The following is a 14,481-nucleotide window of genomic DNA, read 5'->3' as shown; positions in this document are numbered from 1 at the left end:
TGAGCTATCCACGAACTATCCTGAATATCTAGCTATCCGCCAACTATCCAGATTACCCATGAGGCACGACGCCACTATATAAGTAGATAGTATTTCCTTAGATAGGAGCTTCATGCTCAACTCAATATAGTATTCTTTACAATACTGTAACGTGTTACTTGGAAAGCCTTTGTGTCTAATCCCCTGCCTCCTCTGTCAAGTCAACCTTACGCAAGAAACCTCTGTGTCTTCTATCATTTAGAAGTCAGCGTTACACTTTGAGCACCACTTCCACGAGGTACCGGCTTACACACAAAGCAACATGGCTGGAGACGATACTGGATCAAATGTTGGATTGAAGGGAAAGGCTGCTACTGAACCTACCATCGAAGCCCCACAGGCTCACCCTTCAGACAAGTTGAAGATTGCATTCCCAGACACCTTTCATGGGGATCGCAAGAAGCTTAAGAGCTTCATCATCCAGACAGAGCTATGGATGGCGTTTAACGCCAAACACTTCAACAAAGAAGTGGAACAGGTCCTATGGGCTGTGGCACTCTTTCGAGGACCAGCCTCAGAATGGATCTCTAACTACCTCGCCGACTACATGAACCATCGAACACCCGACGGAAAATGCAACACCTTAGCTAGCCAAGGAACGAAGGAAATTTTTGTATCCTGGAACGGATTCCTCAAAATGCTTAAGGCAAACTTCGGAGACATTGATGAACGACGAAATGCAGTCAGGGCACTCCAGGCTCTCAAGCAGAGAGGGTCAGCAGTTGCATACACCGCTGAGTTTCAACAGCATGCAACACTCACCAACTGGGGAGACGAGGCTATCTGTGACCAATTCTACGCAGGTCTGAAAGACCATGTGAAGGACGAAATCTCAAGGTCTGACAAACCAGATGACCTTAGAGAGATGATTGAATTGGCTCAGAAGATTGACAATCGTCACTACGAACGGCAACTCGAGAAGAAAGGGGGACCACCTAGTCAACACTGGACTCAGAAGAGAAGACAAACAAAGAGTCATTGGCCCCAACCTATGGAACTTGACGCTACTTTCAAGCCTAATGGCAAACCCCACAATCCCAACAAGGAGCGACAGTTCCAAGAACGGCTCTGTTTCAACTGCAATAAGCCTGGACACATAGCGCGAAACTGCAGACAGTCAAAGAAAGGGAATGGAGGACGAAAGTATGGCAAACAGCTTAATGCTACTTGGCAAGGTCAAGGCGGGTGCAAGCCCCCACGAGGACAGCTATGTGCCACGTTAAAAGGAAAAGAGAACTGGAGTATTACTACTCAGGATCTCGAGGAATTCCACTTGTCAAACAGAGAAGACAAGAATGATGACAAGGAGCTCACTAGTTCTCAAAAGCAACGGTTACAAGCATTTGAGAAGACAGCAAGTAAGACTCTCTTCAAGGAACAACTGCCAGGAGCAGTAAGAACCTTCAAGGAAGCCATGCTTCAGGAGATGGTCGATCAAAGAATTCCTGTGCCCAAGCCACCAATGAGCTGGCAGGACACTACACAATACTGGGAGGTTGCAGTTCGCACAGTGAGGTGCCGACCGGAATACCCTCACCAGCAGGAAAGCATCCCAAGAGAAGAAAAGGGAACACGAGTGTTAGAAGCACACGAACGCCTACGCCGTGAAGCAGAACGAAGAAGAGAAGGGACACCACTTCTACGACCATTAGAATATGGTGAACATGATGGATTTTCCTCAGACGGTTATTCCTCAGACGATTCAAAAAACTAGGAGTCCTCGGCAGTAGGCCACTGGCGAGCGACACAGAGAGGCCTAGTACAAACCAGCTATGCGCCACAATGGGCGGCATGCAGCTATATGTGGTTGCTAAGATACAACAGCAACACCTCCGAGCTATGATAGACTCAGGAGCAACGGGCAACTTTATGACAAAGAAAGTAGCAGACACACACGGTTTCAGGACGCAGCTGAAGACCGATCCATACCCATTAATGGTTGTAGATGGAGAGCCCATCTCAACTAACGGTGACCCACGAGACGGTCCCATTAGAAATGGTCATGCTACGCGGACACAAGGAAACGATACAGTTTGATATCGTGCACATGGACAATCATGCATGCATACTTGGTGTACCGTGGCTCAAGAAACACAACCCCCAGATCGACTGGCGGAATGAGAAAGTTGTGATGAGCCAATGCGCATGTGAACAACGAACGGACATGCCGCAGAAGGAGAAAACCTCCAAAGACCGGAAGGAGTTATGTGCGACCACCGAGTCTGATGACCCAGCCCAGGCATCCTCACTGAAGCAAATACCAGTGGAGTATAAGGAATACGAGCAGTTATTCCGGGAAGGCCCTAACGAAGAGGCGCTTCCTAAGCACCAACCATGGGATCATGAGATACCTATCATGGAAGGAAAGAGTCCACCGTTCGGACCAATATATCAGATGTCAGCAGCAGAGCTGGACATACTGAAGGAATACATTGACGAGAACCTCGCGAAACGGTTCATTCGACCATCGACATCACCAGCAGGAAGTCCAATACTATTTGTGCCAAAGAAGGACAAGAAGCTAAGACTCTGCATGGACTATCGAGGAACGAATAATGTCACTATCAAAGATAGATATGCCTTACCTTTGATAAGCGAACTACACGATCGGTTCTAGGGAGCCAAGATATTTACCAAGCTGGACCTCAGAGGCGCCTATAACCTGATTCGAATCAAGAAAGGGGATGAGTGGAAAACAGCATTCCGCACCCGCTATGGCTTGTTCGAATACTTGGTTATGCCCTTTGGTCTAACAAACGCACCAGCATCCATGCAGAGGCTCATGAATGCAGCTCTCCATGAATACTTGGATGTGTTTGTTATCGTCTACCTAGACGATATCTTAGTCTACTCAGGAGACCCAACGGAACACATTGGTCATGTTCAGAAGGTATTACAGAAGTTAAAGGAGCATCGGTTACTCCTCAAGCCAGAAAAATGCAAATTCCACAAGGATCAAGTAGAATTCTTAGGCTACATTGTCGGAACGCATGGCATCAAAATGGACCAAGCAAAGGTCACAGCAGTGTTGGAATGGCCAACACCAACCACGGTCAAAGAAGTACAAGCCTTCTTAAGGCTTTGCCAACTTCTACCGGAGGTTTATTATGGGATATTCCAAGGTAGCTCAACCACTTACAGAGCTTACAAGGAAAGACCTTACGTTCGAATGGACAAGCAAGGCAGAGGCTACTTTTCAGGAACTTAAGACGAAGTTCACAGAAGCACCTATCCTAGTCACATTCGACCCTGCAAAGAGGATTGTCTTAGAGACAGACTCCTCTGACTTCGCGATTGGAGCCTGTCTAAGTCAGCCAGACAAAGACAAGAAGCTTAAGCCAGTTGCATATTACTCTAGAAAACTGTCACCTGCAGAGCTCAACTATGACATCCACGACAAGGAGCTGATAGCTATTGTCGTTGCTTTTGAGCAATGGCGAGTATATCTTGAAGGATCGACCTACCCAGTACAGGTATGGACGAATCACAAGAATCTCATATACTTCACCACAACCAAGGTTTTAAACCGCAGACAAGTCCGATGGGCAGAGACACTCGCAGCCTACAACTTCACGATTACATATCGCAAGGGCTCTGAGAATGCAAGAGCCGATGCTCTTAGCAGAAGGACCGACTACATCGGCCCTAAAGAGGAAAGACCTAGAGCCATATTGAAGAAAACAGATGCAGGAATGCAATACAACGAGTTGCTAGCCACGATTGCCACTGTGGAGAACTTGGAGTTGGAAGAAAGACTCAAGAAAGCTTATGCAACAGATGAATGTGCAAAGCGAGTCTTAATAAAAACCGAAGGCGACTTCGCCATTGATGAACAAGGATTGATCCGATTCAAAGGATTAGTGTATGTCCCAAACAAAATGAGACGCCCGCTAGTGCAAGAACAACACTCGCTACCAGCACACGGCCATCAGGGAGTAACACGCACCTTCGAACGAATCACCCGACACTACTACTTCCCAGGTATGAGGAAGCAGGTGGAAACGGTAGTAAGAGAGTGCGACATTTGCAGCAAATCCAAAACCAATAGGCACTTGCCATATGGACAGCTGAAATCGACTCCAGTACCAACAGGAGCGTGGAAATCTATAGCTTTGGACTTCATTGTCAAGCTACCACCCTCTCGGGACCCGTTAACAGGAGTAGTATTTGACGCTATCCTGGTTATTACGGAAAGACTCACGAAATATGGAATATTTGTGCCATATTTAGAAGCTAGCGATGCTGAAGCACTCGCATACACCTTCCTTCGAGTCATATTAGCCGATCACGGATTACCGGAAGAAATCATCTCAGACAGAGACAAGCTTTTTACTTCGAAATTTTGGAAATCTTTAATGGCACTTTTGGGAACAAATCATAAGCTATCAACAGCTTTCCATCCCCAAACAGACAGTATGACAGTAATCTGGATCTAGTTTGGGGATTTGGAATTAGATGGTAGGTGGTGGCATTATTGTATATATGGGGTTGGGGGGGTAGATAGATAGGAATGGATGAGAGCGAAAGTACAAGCCATGTAACAGTGGGATCGCACATTTCAGTTCCTAAAACTCTCATCTAATAGCATCATAACCATACACACTTGCCACCCTACGCAGACATAAACTCTGACTAATAGGATCTCTTTACCACTATTATATACACAAGCACTGCATCTATCTAGGTCATCCACAATCACTATCAAGACAACAGACACACACAATATAACAAACTATCCATCATCCATTCCTATCTATCTACCCCCCCAACCCCATATATACAATAATGCCACCACCTACCATCTAATTCCAAATCCCCAAACTAGATCCAGATTACTGTCATACTGACATTCGTTGCACTCAGTTTGCTATCAAACTAAAGAGCAAACTTAGAAATCTCCTCCTCAAACCTACAAGTCACCATACATATATTGGCTTATCACACCAACAACAAGAGCAACAGTACTCAACGATTGCTGCAAACTCTTCTACTACATCTGTTTATGCTACATACATCACGGCATATCATTTGGACACTCATTGAACAAGTTATTAAGAAAATCTCCTCCTTAAGGGGGTGGGCCAATACTACCACATGGCATATCTCTACCAACTAGAGGCCTAGAAACATGACGATAGCTCACAACCCTCTATGATTCATTACACATCATCGCTCCTTAGTTACCCACAAGATTGGTTAAGTTATGACATAATTTATCTATAGGTACTCTGACCTTGGACCTCCTTTTCACTTCCTATAGGCTAGGAACCCAAGAGATGGTTCTATGGGATTCTCTTACATTCGCTACATGATTAGCAAGCTAGTTGTGGGTCGCACTTGATTTCTAATACATTTACCAAGCCTGGTTAGTCATGGAAAGTCATGGAAAATGAGAGAACTACACTCCTTTGGCATAAATAGGATTGCCCTTTCCTTAAGAAAGGGCAAGCAGACAATACAGTAAATCGGCTATCACATACTTCCACGTCTTTTACAAGCTTCCAAGCATTCATCTTGTTACTCCTTGTTTCTGAAAAGTCAGTGAGGTGTTAACCTCTGACTTACCCCTGAGTTCCCAGACTCAACATTTGTTGCAACTTGTCTGAACCACTTCACTACATCACACACCTGATTGCTGCGTTGTGGAATAGTCTAAGCTACAACCCTTTGGCTCTGTTTCCTAAGACAGTGTGTTGTCTTAGCAAAATCATCCCTTCCTTGGGTGGCTAGATTCTCACATCTGGTGCACCCACCATTATAGTCCACCCTTTTCTACACCTCCCTGATCGTTTGACCTTTGCTTCTCGCTCTCGCTCTTGCTCTTCGATCTTCAGTTGGTTGAGCTTCTATCCAGGATCTACACCTTCTTCAGTGAGTGTGTCCTTCCTCCTTTTTTTTCCTTCCTCAGAGGCTGACTGGTGAAGCAGATGTTCCTACTTCCCTCGCTCGTGCAGTCCTTTACCATGGGACCCTGCCAGCCACCAGCCAAGAAGCTTCCCTTTATGAAGAAACGTTCTGCAGCAGAGATGCTTGGTTCCTCTGACTGTGAGGCGCCCATGATGCCCACTCCCTTTGGTTCTATCACGCCGAACCAACGTCCTGGATCTGTCGCATCGAGCCAACGCCCTCGCGCTATCTGCCCCTACCACTCTTCTTCTGTGGAGGAGGAGGTGGAGGGTGTCATACTGACATTCGTTGCACTCAGTTTGCTATCAAACTCAAGAGCAAACTTAGAAATCTCCTCCTCAAACCTACAAGTCACCATACATATCTTGGCTTATCACACCAACAACAGAAGCAATACTACTCAACGATTGCTGCAAACTCTTCTACTACATCTGTTTATGCTACATACATCACGGCATATCATTTGGACACTCATTGAACAAGTTATTAAGAAAATCTCCTCCTTAAGGGGGTGGGCCAATACTACCACATGGCATATCTCTACCAACTAGAGGCCTAGGAACATGAACGATAGCTCTAGAAGCTTCTACAACCCTCTATGATTCATTACACGTCATCGCTCCTTAGTTACCCACAAGATTGGTTAAGTTATGACATAATTTGTCTATAGGTACTCTGACCTTGGACCTCCTTTTCACTTCCTATAGGCTAGGAACCCAAGAGATGGTTCTATGGGATTCTCTTACGTTCACTACATGATTAGCAAGCTAGTTGTGGGTCGCACTTGATTTCTAATACATTTACCAAGCCTGGTTAGTCATGGAAAGTCATGGAAAATGAGAGAACTACACTCCTTTGGCATAAATAGGATTGCCCTTTCCTTAAGAAAGGGCAAGCAGACAATACAGTAAATCGACTAGCACATACTTCTACGTCTTTTCCAAGCTTCCAAGCATTGATCTTGTTATTCTCTATTTTTGAAAAGTCAGTGAGGTGCTAACCTCTGACTTACCCCTGAGTTCTCAGACTCAACATTTGTTGCAACTTGTCTAAACCACTTCACCACATCATACACCTGATTGCTGCGTTGTGGAATAGTCTAAGCTACAACCCTTTGGCTCTGTTTCCTAAGACAGTGTGTTGTCTTAGTAAATTCATCCCTTCCTTGGGTGGCTAGATTCTCATATCTGGTGCACCCACCATTACACCGTCCTCCTGTGGCAGTCGGGTCCCCTTCGCTAGTGGGTGGTGGGTCAGTTTCTGCGTTGCCGTTGTTGTCGCCCTCTTCTGAGGGTAGTGGTTCCTCGTTGGACTCTGACGCTTTCTTCTTTCCGTAGTCTATAGGTTACATACTACTACATTGTTCTGACTCTGTTCCTCTCTGCTTGCTCCTTGTGATATGCCTCAATTAACAGTAGCCCTACGTCAAGCTTTGAAACCCACTGATCGTCAGTGGCAGTGTATCCTGCCCACCTAATCAGGTATTCTTCTCGAGTTCCTCTGCCCTTTCGCACAGTCCTGTGGTCTAGGACTGCTTCGACCCTGTATTCTTCTTCCCCATCACACAATCGTTCTTTCCTTCATCAGTTGGCCGTTCCTTCCCTTTTTGACACGGTCGTTCCTTCCTCACTTAGTCGGTCGTCCTTTCCCTATTTTTACGCAGTCGTTCCTTCCTCACTTAGTGGGTCTTCCCTTATTAAGATATTTCAAGGGTCATGCCTTCCCTTAATAGTTGGATTAAGATATTTCAAGGGTCGTGCCTTCCCTTAATAGTTGGTCGTTCCTTGCTTCTAGAGGCAGTCGTTCCTTCCATTTTTATATAGTCGTTCCTTCCTCACTTAGTCCGTCGTTCCTTCCCCATCAAAATATTTCAAGGGTAGCACCTTCCCTCAGTAGTTGGTCGTTCCTTCCCTTTTACACGGTCGTGCCTTCCCTCAATAGTTGGTCGCTCCTTCCCTAGTTAACCGGTCGTGCCCTCCCTCCAAGAGATAGTCGTTTTCCTTCCTTAGTTAGTTCGGTCGTTCCTTCCTTCTGGAGCCTGTTGTTCGTTCTTTCCCTATTGAAATATCCAAAGGGGAAAGAACGACCAGCTATATTTAACTATTTCATCAACAGTCTCCATAAATAAAGTGAGATGGGTGATCGCCCACACTCGGCCTCTTTCTATCACCTATCCAGTCCACACACAACTTCACGCATCACGGAGAAGACATCTCACATCCAAAGGAATTCAATTGCATTGCATTCAATTTGATTCAATTCAAGATAAAAAAAAAGTTCTATCAAACTTAGTCCGCCTCCACACTACCCTTACCACGATCTTCATTCAGAATCTAATTTTCGACCTTTTTCCATCTCTCTTTTTCTCCAGAAGGCATAATACTTTTGCCTCCTTTCCCCATTAACCGACTTAAAAAGTCACCCTACCAAGCAAGCAAACCCCTCTAAGCCTGGTATGTCGACGCCGACACGTTTCCTCCACGTCCAGTCCAGTTAACGTGGATGTTGGTGTCAGCGGGGTACTTCTCGTTCGCGGCCTCGGGCTTCATCTTGAAGGTGTGGGCACCAAAGTAATCACGCTGGGCCTGGAGCAGGTTGGCGGGAAGATCCTTAGTGCGGTAACCATCGAACCAGGACAGCGCGGTGCTGAAGCAAGGGGTTGGGATACCAAGAAGCGCGGTCTTGGAGACGACGTCTCTCCATCCGGGCTGGGCAGTGTGGATAGCCTTGTTGAAGAAGTCCGAGAAGAGGAGGTTCTCGAGCTCCGGGTTAGAGCGGTAGGCCTCGGTGATATCCTTGAGGAAGACGGAGCGGATGATGCATCCACCGCGCCACATGAGGGCGATGGATGGCTTGTTGAGCTTCCACTTGTACTCCTTGGCGGCCTCCTGCATGAGCATGAAGCCCTGGGCGTAGGAGATGATCTTGGAGGCGTAGAGGGCCTGCTCGAGATCGGCGAGGAACTGCTCCTTGTTGCCCTCGAACTTGGTCGAGCGGCCGACGAACTGCAGCTTCTCGGACGCGCGGGTGCGCTCGCCCTTGATGGAGGAGAGGCAGCGGGCGAGGACGGACTCGGCGATCAGGGTGACGGGCATGCCGAGGTCGAGCGCGTTGATAGCGGTCCACTTGCCGGTTCCCTTCTGGCCAGCGGAATCGAGGATCTTCTCGAGGAGGGGCTGGCCGTCGGTCTCGTCGTTGAAGTACATGATGTCGCGGGTGATCTCGATCAGGAAGGAGTCGAGGACGCCCTTGTTCCAGGTGGTGAAAACGTCACCGATCTCCTTGTTCGACATGCCAAGAGCGCGCTTCATGATATCGTAGGCCTTCAGGGGTTAGCATTATGGCTCCCCACTCCACTTTAGAATTTAATAAACTCACCTCGCAGATCAACTGCATGTCACCGTACTCGATACCGTTGTGGACCATCTTGACGTAGTGGCCAGCACCCTCATCACCAACCCACTCGCAGCAAGGCTCGCCATCAGACTTGGCAGCAATGGCCTGGAAGACGTCCTTGATGTAAGGCCACGCCTCCTCGTTACCACCGGGCATCAGCGAGGGGCCGTAGCGGGCACCTTCCTCGCCACCAGAGACACCGCTGCCGACGAAGCGGATTCCCTTGGAGTCGAGGTACTTTGTGCGGCGGGTGGTGTCTGGGAAATGCGAGTTGCCGCCATCAATGATGATGTCGCCCTTCTCGAGGTGGGGGAGGAGAGTCTCGATGAAGTCATCGACGGGCTTGCCGGCCATGACGAGGAGCATGATGCGGCGGGGAGACTTGAGCTTGGAGCAGAACTCCTCGATGGAGTGAGCACCGACGATTGACTTTCCTGGATGTCATTTGTCAGTTTATATTCTTCTCCGGTTTTCCGGCGTGCAGGTTGGTGGGGTTTCGACTCACCCTTGGCCTCGTTCTCGAGGAAGTGGTCGACCTTGGTGACGGTACGGTTGAAGGCCACAACGGTGAATCCGTTATCGGCAGCATTGAGGATCAGGTTCTGTCCCATGACAGCCAGGCCAATGAGGCCGAAATCGCCGCTGGGAATACGCGCATCCTCGCCGACGTTGATGCCAGCAAGACGTGCGCTAAAGTCAGCAAAAAGAACGCAAGTCAACTTTTTGGAATCTTTGTCCTGATCGTCTGGAAGAGTGAAAGAGGGCTGGAGAGGGATATATTTTTTATTCCGGGCGTGGTTGTGCTTGGGGATGGCATGGCAGGCAGAATTCGTTGAGCTCTGAGCTGAGCCATGACGAAAGCGATAGCGGGGCAGTGAGGAGCGAGGTTTTTACTTACACTGGACCACTCATGTTGAGGGATTGGAAGAGCGAAGATGTATGGGTGGTATTTGGAGTAGATGGAATAGAGGAGAGAAGCCGATTCACAGAATTGGATTTCTATTCAGAAAGATGAAGGAAGTTTGAGGCTGTGGATGGGAGAGAGGATGAGCGATGAGGGGGGGGTGGGGGGTGGGGGTGGGGGGGGTGGGTGGGATGATTAGTGGTTAGTGGAGCAGGGAAATAGTACGGCGGCCTCAGACCTCTCAAAGGCAGCTATGGAGTCAACTTATGCCAACTCCACCAACATTCATAAATCATAATTTCTTGGAGTACTGGTAGGGTTAGTCTAGTCTTTGTTTTTTTTTATCGCGCGCGCGCAGGAGCGAACGATATGAAGGGAGGGGGCAATTCCAATACGTACACAGAAAAGGGTAACAGGCAGCTTATCGCCCTCTTACCTCTTACCCTCTACTCACTTTATCTCCCATTACCCTCAGTCCTCCTTCCCTCCTCCCCCGAGCTGACCCATAGGTTTTGAGGATGCATCACGTCATGGCACACCAGTGACAAAGATGTGTGGGTAGTCACGTGCTTTGGTGTCACGGGGTTGGGGGTTGTCTGACCAACGCGTTGGTGACGGGATGAGTGATGCTGTTTGTCACCGCCTCGATGTGACTGCGGACGGAGTCTTGATTCTATTAACTACCATACAACTATCCGACATAGCCACATTCCTTCCGTTCGCTGAGAACCTCCCATCTACAAACAACAACAACCCCCAAGTAATCCCCCACCAACTCCCACAAACCACCCAACGCCCATCACAACACTCCCCCCCATCCTCCCGGGCACTACCCCAGGATCTTCAACCCCCCCTTCGTCTTCTGCCCCGCCTTCTGCACCCCCCCCTCCTTCACCCCCTGCCCCCCTTCCCCCTATCCTTATCCCTATTATTCCTTCCCCCCTTCCCCCTCTTATTATCCCTCGGCACCACCGCCTTAATCTCCGTCGTGCTCCTCTTAATCAGCACGGGATGACTCCCAATATACTTCCCCTGCATCTCCCTCGCGGCCTGAAAGAAATCGTCTCCGTCCGCAAAACTCACAAACCCAAACCCCTTACTCTTCGTCGTCCGCTTGTCGCGCACCACGCGCGCTTTCTGCACGGATGGCCACCGCGCAAAGGCTTTCAGCAGACTCTCATCCGTCACCTCGCCGGCGAGGTTGCCGACGAAGATGCGGAAGTGCGCGGGGTCCCACTCGAGTAGCGATGAGTCGGTCCACTGTGTCCCGCCACCGGAGCGCACGACCGTAGCTTGTTTCCCATCCTTCCCGCCCACCACGGTCGCTACGCCTGTGTCGGCGTTGACTGCGGAACTCACGTCGCGACCTCCCAGCGGCGCGGCATTGGCGCTCGTCGCGGCGCCGCTGGTGCCGCCTGCTGCGCTGGGGTTTGTGGCGTATGTCGGTCGGCCGGTGGGCTGGGAAGAGGCGCTATTGTCTTTCGAGTATGCGGACTGCCATTGTGCGATCTGCGCTTCCATCTCTGGGTCAGCGGCGGCATCGTAGTGCCCTGCTGCGCCGGGCTGGCCGGGGAGCGGGAAGGGGTTGCGGATCTGAGGCGTGCCATATACGTCTTGTGGTTGTTCGGGTTGGTAGCCCTGTTGGGCGCCATAGTTGCTGGACTGGTATGAGGAATTGTATGATGGCTGTGCGCCGTAGGAAGGCGCACTCATGGCGGCGGGCTGGACACCACGAGGCACGAAGCCCTGGGACTGGTAAGGCGCGGCGGCATAGTTGGAGGGCGGGTTGGCGTAGTTCGGTTTGAAAGCTGCGGCCGGGACGGCGGAGGGGGGAGGGCGCGCGGGCAGAGATGACGGTTGAGAGGTTGATTTGGAGTAGGAGCTAAGGCCTGGAGGAGGCGGGTAGGACATGATGAATGACTGTGCCTGTAGACCTTTGTATGGTGGTTAGACGTACCTCTTGCGCCTGGGTAGGTGCAGTGGCAAATGGAGCGCGCAGGGCGAGGGTTGGTGATGATGCAAGGAGTTTGGGATAGGTGACACAGGTGAGGTGGTGTGAATCGGCGTGAGAGACGGTTCCGTGTCGGAGAACGTGGTGTTGTGGTCGTGGTGTTGTGGTCGTGGTGTTGTGGTCGTGGTGTTGTGGTCGTGGTGTTGTGGTCGTGGTGTTGTGGTCGTGACGATCTGATGGGGAAGGTGGAAGCTCAAATTGGCGCAATGCTGAAATTTAGACTGCATGTCACGTGCTAGCACGATGGCTCCTGCCAAACGCAACCTCACCTTGCCTCAACTAGCATTGCAGCTTACGACTGGTATGCGGTATCTGAATATTTCGAGTTGATTCTATAATGTGAATTCCTAGAAGGATTCAGATCTCCACAAATGATTTTCATCCTCTTGCCATAGCATGTTCTATGACAAGATTCCATCTTTGACGGCACTACGAACCGCCATGCGTCAGCAACTAAGCAAGTATAGTAAGTTAAGGATCTCAACAGGCAAGGAAGTTCAATTTGACTCGCACATTTATGTGACAAGGGCTCTTTTTGCTTCATAATCAAATAACTTTCCATTTCATCTCCTTGCTACTCAATTGTGTATAAAGCGCCTCACATTATGCATCCCGTTTCCTGCTGTGATACATTACACCTTGTTATACAATATCACCCATCCCACAATCCCAAACTCACACTCAACCCAAACCCTCGCAATGGCATCAACCACCCCCTCACCAGCCTCCCCTTCCCCAACCCCACAAAACCTTACTGGCAAACCCACCCCTCCCCATCTCCAACCACCGCACCACCCCCTCCCTCCCCCCCTCCACCAAATACGTAACCATCGGCTCCGGCATCACTGGCGCCAGCATAGCTTACAAGCTCCTCCTCGCCGAACCCTCCGCCTCTGTCGTCCTCCTGGAAGCCCGGCAGGCCTCCAGCGGCGCCACCGGACGCAACGGTGGGCATTGTCGCCCGGGGGACTACTTGGGGTTCAAGAATAATGTGGATCTCATCGGCGTCGAGGAGGCGCTGCGGGTGGAGAACCTCGAGGAGACGAAAGTGCGTGCCGTAGCGGCGTTGGTGGAGGAGCATGGCATCGATTGTGATTTTAGGGCGCGAGAGTCGTTGGATGTGTTTGTGGATCCGAAGCAGTGGGAGGCAGCGCTGGAGGCGTTGAAGGCACGTGACCTGATGGAGTTGGTGCGATCTTGTACCTGGCGTACATATTCTCGCCGTATAAGCTTGTGTGTGCTCTGCTCGAGATGGTATTAAGAAGGGGATGAATCTCCAGACGAACACAGCAGCTCTTGGGGTCTCGCAGGATCCGGAATCGAAGCTGTGGACCGTTCGAACGGATCGTGGTGAAATAAAGGCGGAGAAGGTATCCTGGCCACAAATGCGTATACAGCGGCCCTGTATCCTCCGCTAGCAGACTTCATTAAGCCGGCAAGGTGTAATGATGTACGGTTACGCTCGCGCTACATCCCACTGAGCCAAAAAGACTACAATATTCCAGCTCGCCCGGAATACGCGTAACACGCTATATATACTGTAACGGTCGCACTCTGCCACCCCGTTACACAAGGGGCCAGATGCTGCTGTGCGCCCTAGGTTGAAGATAGCAGGGAATCCAGCGCTTAGGCGGACTGCCGCAATCCATACTACTCATGCTTATCCCTATTTCCAGTCCCGAGGCGACGGTGTCTCTGGTGATGGGGATCTCATATTTGGTAAGTCCCCCTTGGGGCTCTAGGTGGATACCTGCACTAACGCGACCAAAAGGCGTCGGCAGCTGGCACAGAAAGGTTGGAATACAGCGGACCTTTGATGACACCACGCTCCATCCCGAGATCTCAGAGTATCTTACTAATGCAGCGACGAATTTATTCGGCCTGGGGTGAGAAGGGCGCGGGAGTGGACTGGGATTATGGGGACCACAACTGATCATCATCCTTTGGTCGGCGAGGCATCTGGAAAGGACGGGCTTTAGATTTGTGCGGGGTTTAATGGACATGGTGAGTCTTGGCTATTTTATGGGAGTTTTTCAAACTGACGGAACTAGGCATGGGACTCGCATTTAAGTCCGCGGAGGCGCTGGTTGGACTTGTCACGGGCAGGGAGAAGGATGCTGATTAGTGGCTACCAAAGTGTTACAGGCCGTTCAAGGTGCTTTAGAGGCATTGAGGGAATTATAGGCAGATGTCTTCGTTATTCCACTGCATTTCTCCGCATTGA

General features: G+C 49.9%; 3 protein-coding genes across 3 annotated transcripts; 1 reads left to right on the top strand and 2 right to left on the bottom strand.

Annotated features, from left to right (window-relative positions):
- Positions 1 to 7,791: 7,791 nt before the first annotated feature.
- On the bottom strand, positions 7,792 to 10,394 carry GND1 (phosphogluconate dehydrogenase (decarboxylating) gnd1). The gene is made up of 4 exons (XM_024465361.1): positions 10,241 to 10,394; positions 9,848 to 9,984; positions 9,325 to 9,776; positions 7,792 to 9,269 (listed from the first exon to the last, which is right to left on the bottom strand). Exons 1-4 carry the CDS (start codon positions 10,252 to 10,254, stop codon positions 8,391 to 8,393), a joined length of 1,482 nt encoding a protein of 493 aa, XP_024327169.1. The 5' UTR covers positions 10,255 to 10,394; the 3' UTR covers positions 7,792 to 8,390.
- Positions 10,395 to 10,671: 277 nt separating this feature from the next.
- Positions 10,672 to 12,361, bottom strand: VC83_01686 (uncharacterized protein). Its single transcript, XM_024465360.1, has 2 exons — positions 12,204 to 12,361; positions 10,672 to 12,135 (listed from the first exon to the last, which is right to left on the bottom strand). The coding sequence occupies exon 2, from the start codon at positions 11,957 to 11,959 to the stop codon at positions 11,138 to 11,140; it is 822 nt and encodes a 273-aa protein (XP_024327168.1). The 5' UTR covers positions 11,960 to 12,135; positions 12,204 to 12,361; the 3' UTR covers positions 10,672 to 11,137.
- A 139-nt stretch (positions 12,362 to 12,500) lies between these two features.
- On the top strand, positions 12,501 to 14,147 carry VC83_01685 (uncharacterized protein; the record flags this gene model as incomplete). The annotated part of the gene is made up of 4 exons (XM_024465359.1): positions 12,501 to 12,558; positions 13,118 to 13,446; positions 13,934 to 13,976; positions 14,029 to 14,147. 4 exons carry the CDS (start codon positions 12,501 to 12,503, stop codon positions 14,145 to 14,147), a joined length of 549 nt encoding a protein of 182 aa, XP_024327167.1.
- Positions 14,148 to 14,481: the final 334 nt, after the last annotated feature.

The sequence above is a fragment of the Pseudogymnoascus destructans genome, assembly GCF_001641265.1.
Source record: "Pseudogymnoascus destructans isolate 20631-21 unplaced genomic scaffold scaffold_3, whole genome shotgun sequence".
Taxonomy (NCBI): domain Eukaryota; kingdom Fungi; phylum Ascomycota; class Leotiomycetes; order Thelebolales; family Thelebolaceae; genus Pseudogymnoascus; species Pseudogymnoascus destructans.
Note: the sequence above shows the minus strand (reverse complement) of the source record. Positions and strands in the feature narration are given on the sequence as shown.